The sequence below is a fragment of the Myotis lucifugus genome, unplaced genomic scaffold, assembly GCF_000147115.1.
Source record: "Myotis lucifugus unplaced genomic scaffold, Myoluc2.0 scaffold_53, whole genome shotgun sequence".
Taxonomy (NCBI): Eukaryota; Metazoa; Chordata; class Mammalia; order Chiroptera; family Vespertilionidae; genus Myotis; species Myotis lucifugus.
Window position 1 is genome coordinate 827,673 of NW_005871101.1, and position 5,600 is coordinate 833,272.

The window sequence follows — 5,600 nt, forward strand, 5'->3', positions numbered from 1 at the left end:
CGGTTCCAGGCTTGGGTCTGATCCCCACCCCCGGTCAGGGCCAGTGCGGGAGGCAACAATGGATGCGTTTCTCTCACATCAATGTTTCTCTCTTCTGTCTCTCCCCCTCCCTCCCACTCTCTAAATATCAATGGAAAAAAATATCCTCGGTGAGGATTAACAAAAAAAGAAGAAAAGAAAGAAAATGAATATAAAGTGGCATGTGACCACCCTCCTGAAGGTTATAAATGTCGCAGATTAAATTAGCAAATCAAGAAACGCTATGTTAACACTTCTGTTCTGAACCTAATAATTTCCTTATTTAACTAGTGGCTGCTATAATTATTCCTCAGAGATTATTAAAACCAATAAAAAAGTTGGAAATTGGACTGATGTTTACTCTTTAATGCTCAAAATTAGCTGCTACATTTTTAAATCTCCAAGATGTGCTAAAAGTCAAAGACAGTTTAATTAATATGCCATTAGGTTCTGAAAATGTCAACATAGGCTCTGATACTCTGATTACCAGAGGGCATGCACTATAAATTATACTGCCACACACAAAAACTCTGGTCAAAACCTGATTTTTTTATAATTCAAGAATAATATAGCAAGCATAGTAAGAGATGCAAACTTTATTTAGCTGTGTTATCTATTCAAAGTAGAAGAAATTATCGTGAGAAGCAGAGGTGTTTTATTTAAAAAACAATAGTTCAAAATAAAGTGTTCAATTTCTCTCCTAGATACATAACCAAGAGAAATGAAAACATGCACATAACGTTCACAGCAGCATTATTAGTAGCCAAAGAGTGAGACACCCCAAACGTCCATCAATTGATAAGTGGATAAATAAAACGTGTGTAGTATATCTATCCAATGGAATGTTTTTTGGCAAAAAATAAGGTCTGAAGTACTCATACATGCTACAATCTTATTTCACGGAATGATTTCGTTTATATAAACTGTCCAGGGTAGGCAAATTATCTACAGAGACAGAAAGCATTAGTGGTTGCGTAGGAACAGGGGAGAGAAGGGAATGGAGAGAGACTGCTACAGGATTTCTTTTTAGTTTGATTAAAATGTTCTAAAATTAATTGTAGTCATAGTTGCACAATTCTGTGAACAGAGTAAATTCCACTGAATTGTATACTCTACATAAGTGAATTACATAGCAAGTGGATATACTATCTCCATAAAGCCATTAAGTAAAGCTGTTAAATTGCTCTCTGTCCATATTATGCTTGTTATTGCTGCTGTTGCTCATTATTTAGTTGGTAATATATATTTTTTTAAATCTTCATTCATAATGAGGATGGCTTTTCATTTTAAGCAAAGAACCCTCCTTTTCCTGCTACCTATATAAAATGACAACCCAAGGATTCAAACTTCACATGACTTCGGTCAATGAAAATTACCAGTCTCTTAGTTTGAGAGCCAGAACAGAGCAGAGAAGCCTGCCAAGAACTCATACTAATTAAATTCTAACCAACAGGGCAGAGATCAGGAGAGCGGCTGTGGGGACGGAAGAGCTTTCTCATAACTGTGGTGGTTCTTTTGCATACACAGAAACTAGAATGTCCTCTGCACAGCTGCAAAGTATTAAGAATGCTGTAAACACAGACAAGGTAAGCTTCACCATACGGACTCCTAACAGAAATGCAGAGGCAGAGCCTCGCAGCCAGTGGGCGGCTCTTTACAACAGTCTACTTTGCGAGGTGGCTCAAGTGCGGCCTCCCTTAAAATGTCACCCCTCCCCCAAGGGTCTGTTGGACAATGCCTGCAAGGTCCATCACTGAAGCCATAACCCTGCGCCTCCAGAGGTCCTTGTTAAGATGAAAAGGTGTTGCCTCAGAGGCACAGCACAGTAAAAGCCTCTGAAAACATTAGAACAGGTCATTCTCTCTGATGTGTCCGGTGCCCTCCCTGATCCTTGAACACAGAGGCCCTGAGCAGCACACCACACGGGCTCCTAAGAGCAGGCAGCAAAGACCCACAGATGTCCCAGGTCAGCACTCAGAACTCACACAGTCCAAGACTCTTGGATCCTTGGGCCCTCACCTTTGGTCCTTGCCCTTTTGGTGACCCCTACCCCTTTCTTCTTTCTTTACCTCCTGTCTGGCATTTCTCCATCATTGATTTTGCTTGCTCCTTGAGTCAGTTTTCCCCTTGTGCCTTCGCCCAGGTCCCACACACAGGCCCAGAGGACTTGGCCACACTTAACTAGGCCAAAGGTAAATGTTAGGAGGCTTGAGGAAATAAGGGAGATACAGGGTGGGGACTCTGAGTCAGAAAGAGGAAGAAAACCGTCAGGCACATACCCACTGCCCAGGCTGAGCCATAGTGGCAACAGAGGCAACCTCAACACGTGATAATCCTTAGGTTGGTCCTGCTGAGAGATGTACCAAACACACTCTGCCCACTTAACAATTATGACCTATTATGGGAAATTTAGGGTTAATGCCCACATAGTTTGGCCCACATAACCTATAAATTTTAATACTTCTAGCACAAACATATTTACTAATTAGAAAGACTGAAACATTTCCTCCCAATGAGATTTTTTAGAGTAAGTGTACCCTGTTTGAGAAAGCTTGGTATTTGTCTGTTTATAGAACAGGTAGATTTTCCCTTTTTTATCTTTACAGAAAAAGTCCCAGATGAATTAAAAATGTGATTTTATAAACCAAAGTTATTAAGCAGCTTCTAATTAGGTAGATACACAGAGTAGGGGAATGCCACAAGGCCTTCTGAGGAAATCCAGTCTTGAGTCATTTCCAGGTGCAAAGGAGATTATTGACTATTGAATAATTCTATAACTAAGGGCTCTGTATGCTGGTTCATAATCTATAAAAGGCTGTTCTGTGCAAACTGAATTACTGAAATGAGGAAGAAATCATCAGAATACTAAAATGCTACCCAGTAACATGGATAGGAGGTCTCAGGTGTCCGAGGTACATGAGCAAACAGGACTACATCTGGGAGATAGAAGATGCTTTCTAAGTCTTTTTATATTCATTTAATTAGTGAAAAGAAGGGAGACCAAGCATTGCATGTTGAAACCATTCATGGTACTTTGAGTACCATGAGTAGCTGGACACAGCAGTGGAAGAACGATGAAGAGAAAGTCAAGGGCCCTGGCCGTGTGGCTCCATTGGTTGGAGCATTGTCCTGCAGAGCAAAGGATGGTGGGTTCGATTCCTGGTCAGGGCACATACCCAGGTTGCAGGTTCGATTGCTGGTTGGGGTGTGTGCAGGAGGCAGCCGATTGATCTCTCTCTCTCTCTCTCTCAAAATCAATTTTAAAATGTTAGAGAGAGAGAGAGGCAAGGACTAAACATGGAAGGCTGACAGGCCAGGATACACACTTGGATTTTACTACTGGTCTAACAGGAGTGACATGACACACTGTATGTTTTTAGATCACTCGAAAGACTGCTATGTGGCAAATACTTTCTGGTGGAGCAAAAGGAAAATAAAAGCAGAGAGACCAGTGAGAAGGACTGTCCTATCCTGGTGAGAGATATTGGCCTAAGTCCAGTAGTGGTGGTGGAAATAAGGTAGACATGGCAAAGTATGGTTTCAGAAATGATCCTGAGATAAAGCAACAGACTGGTCGGCAAAGGTGAGAAGACCCAGGTGTGGACTCTGGAGTTGAAAGGCAATGGAGGTAAGGAAACAGAGGTTCTGTTGTCAGAGGAGTAGAGATGTAAGGTGGTAAGGTGATGTGGAATCAAGGGAGGGGGGTTTGTTTTGTGGGTGGGGAGAGGTGTAGTTGTTCATGTGTTTAAGATAAAAGACATTATACTATGTTGATGAAAATGATCCAGCAGAGAGAGAGAGAGAGAGAAAGGGAGACTGAGGAGTCAAAAGGGAGATGTCTGCATCACTAGTAAGAAGAGATGAAATGTATTCAACGGACAGATGTTCATGGAGCACCTATTAGATGTTCCTTGTTCTTAAGAGATTCACAATCTAATGTAGAAGAAAATACAAATTATTAAGCAGCAAAATCAGATCCAAAAGAGATATATACAAAATATTAACATACTATGATAGGTAAAGAGTGTTATTGTGCTATGATAGATGGGGTGAGGGGAACATACTGATGTAAAAAATAACTGATTAACTTATTTGAATTATTAATATATTTAGGTAAATATTTTTAAGCAACTGTTTCCAATTCTACTTATCATAGGACAAAGACTTCTACTTTTGTGGTTCTAAAAAACTGCACAAAGACAAAATGATATTTAGTTAGTGTAAGACTAAGCAAACCCAGTTTTTGTAGTCAATAAGACAAATTTAATGTTATCAGAATAGTCCAGTCTCTAAAAATTTACAAAAATTTTACTTACTGTTTAAATTTTTCCCCAAATGCTACATGGATGAGTTCAAAAATAATCTGTCTGTTCTGTAATGTTGAGTAACAAGCTCTACACGTGGAAGGCCTGCTCTTGGAGCCAGGGTGGACTCACAGGAATCTCTGCATCTTGTCAAGGCCAGTCACCCCCTGGGTAAGGTCAAAACCTGACCCACACTCTCAGTGTCCTGCTCTGGCCAACCAGGCAAACCAGGCAAAAGCACAATATATGACATGAGTAACATTTTATTCCAAAGACTTGTGCATATTTTCAAAATGATTCATTTCAAAAATGAGACTTTTTTTATATTCGAGAATATTAACTGGATGAGGTAAGGTTTGCTGTTCTCAAAAACAACAATTTCTCATGTTTTAAAAAATCATATAGTAATTCTACAACAAAAGCACTTACCTCTAAAACTACTCATGTTCAAAAATCACAGATTTTTTCCACCTCAAAACAATTACTGGGTTAATGTTTTCCCCTTAGATAATTTGTCTTAAATTTCCCTCTTATTACACCAACCTGCTGAGCTGCATCTCCATTCACCAAGTGAGGCATCATGGCTACCTCTCCGTTCAGCAATGGTGGCAATTCCAGAGGGATTTGGTCGGTCATCATCATTGTGACGTACATTCATGGAGAACTTCACTCAACTGGCTCCCTGCAAAAGAACCACCATTTTTTTAAAAAGTACTCAGGACCACAAAAAGTCACCTCTTACAACAATTTAAGTGCTCTGTACTGATGTCAGCTGAAACTCAGATTATTTTATGATAGGGTATTATATTCCCGTCAGGCCAAGGAGGGTTAAAGTACATGGAAGAGCCTGAACTAGGAGACCACAGATAGTCTCCAAGCAGCCATGTGAATGCAACCTCCCATGCCTCAACATTGTCATTTATCTATACATTTTAAAAATATATGAAGAATAGTAACTACCCTACTCCAGGGATCTTTCTCAGGATAGAATGGGATGATGTTTTCAAAAGGCAAAGTGTCTAACAAAAACTGGTGGTATCATTAGATGTAAGGTAATCATAGAAAAAAAGGTCAACTGGCCTATAAGGACGGTTTTTCCCTTTTATTTGGATCAAAATACTGTACATAATCAGTTAATTCCAGCAAAGAAACAAAGGTTAACCACCTATACTGCAATTGTTACAATTTCTGACCTTGCCATTAATTTGGTAATTAATCATCCTCCTAATTATCTCTCTCCCGTCATTTCCTTAAATTGAATTTAGCCTGCTGTATATT

The 5,600-nt window shown here is 39.7% G+C and overlaps 1 protein-coding gene across 6 annotated transcripts in view; it reads right to left on the reverse strand.

Moving 5' to 3' along the window:
• Positions 1–5,004, reverse strand: part of FNDC3B (fibronectin type III domain containing 3B) — a 264,375-nt gene extending 259,371 nt beyond the window's left edge. For all 6 annotated transcript variants that reach the window (XM_023753884.1, XM_023753878.1, XM_023753881.1 and 3 more), the window contains exon 1: positions 4,866–5,004. In XM_023753884.1, coding sequence (XP_023609652.1) covers positions 4,866–4,976 — 111 coding nt within the window. In that variant the 5' untranslated portion in view covers positions 4,977–5,004. The remainder of the gene's footprint in view (positions 1–4,865) is intronic.
• Positions 5,005–5,600: the final 596 nt, after the last annotated feature.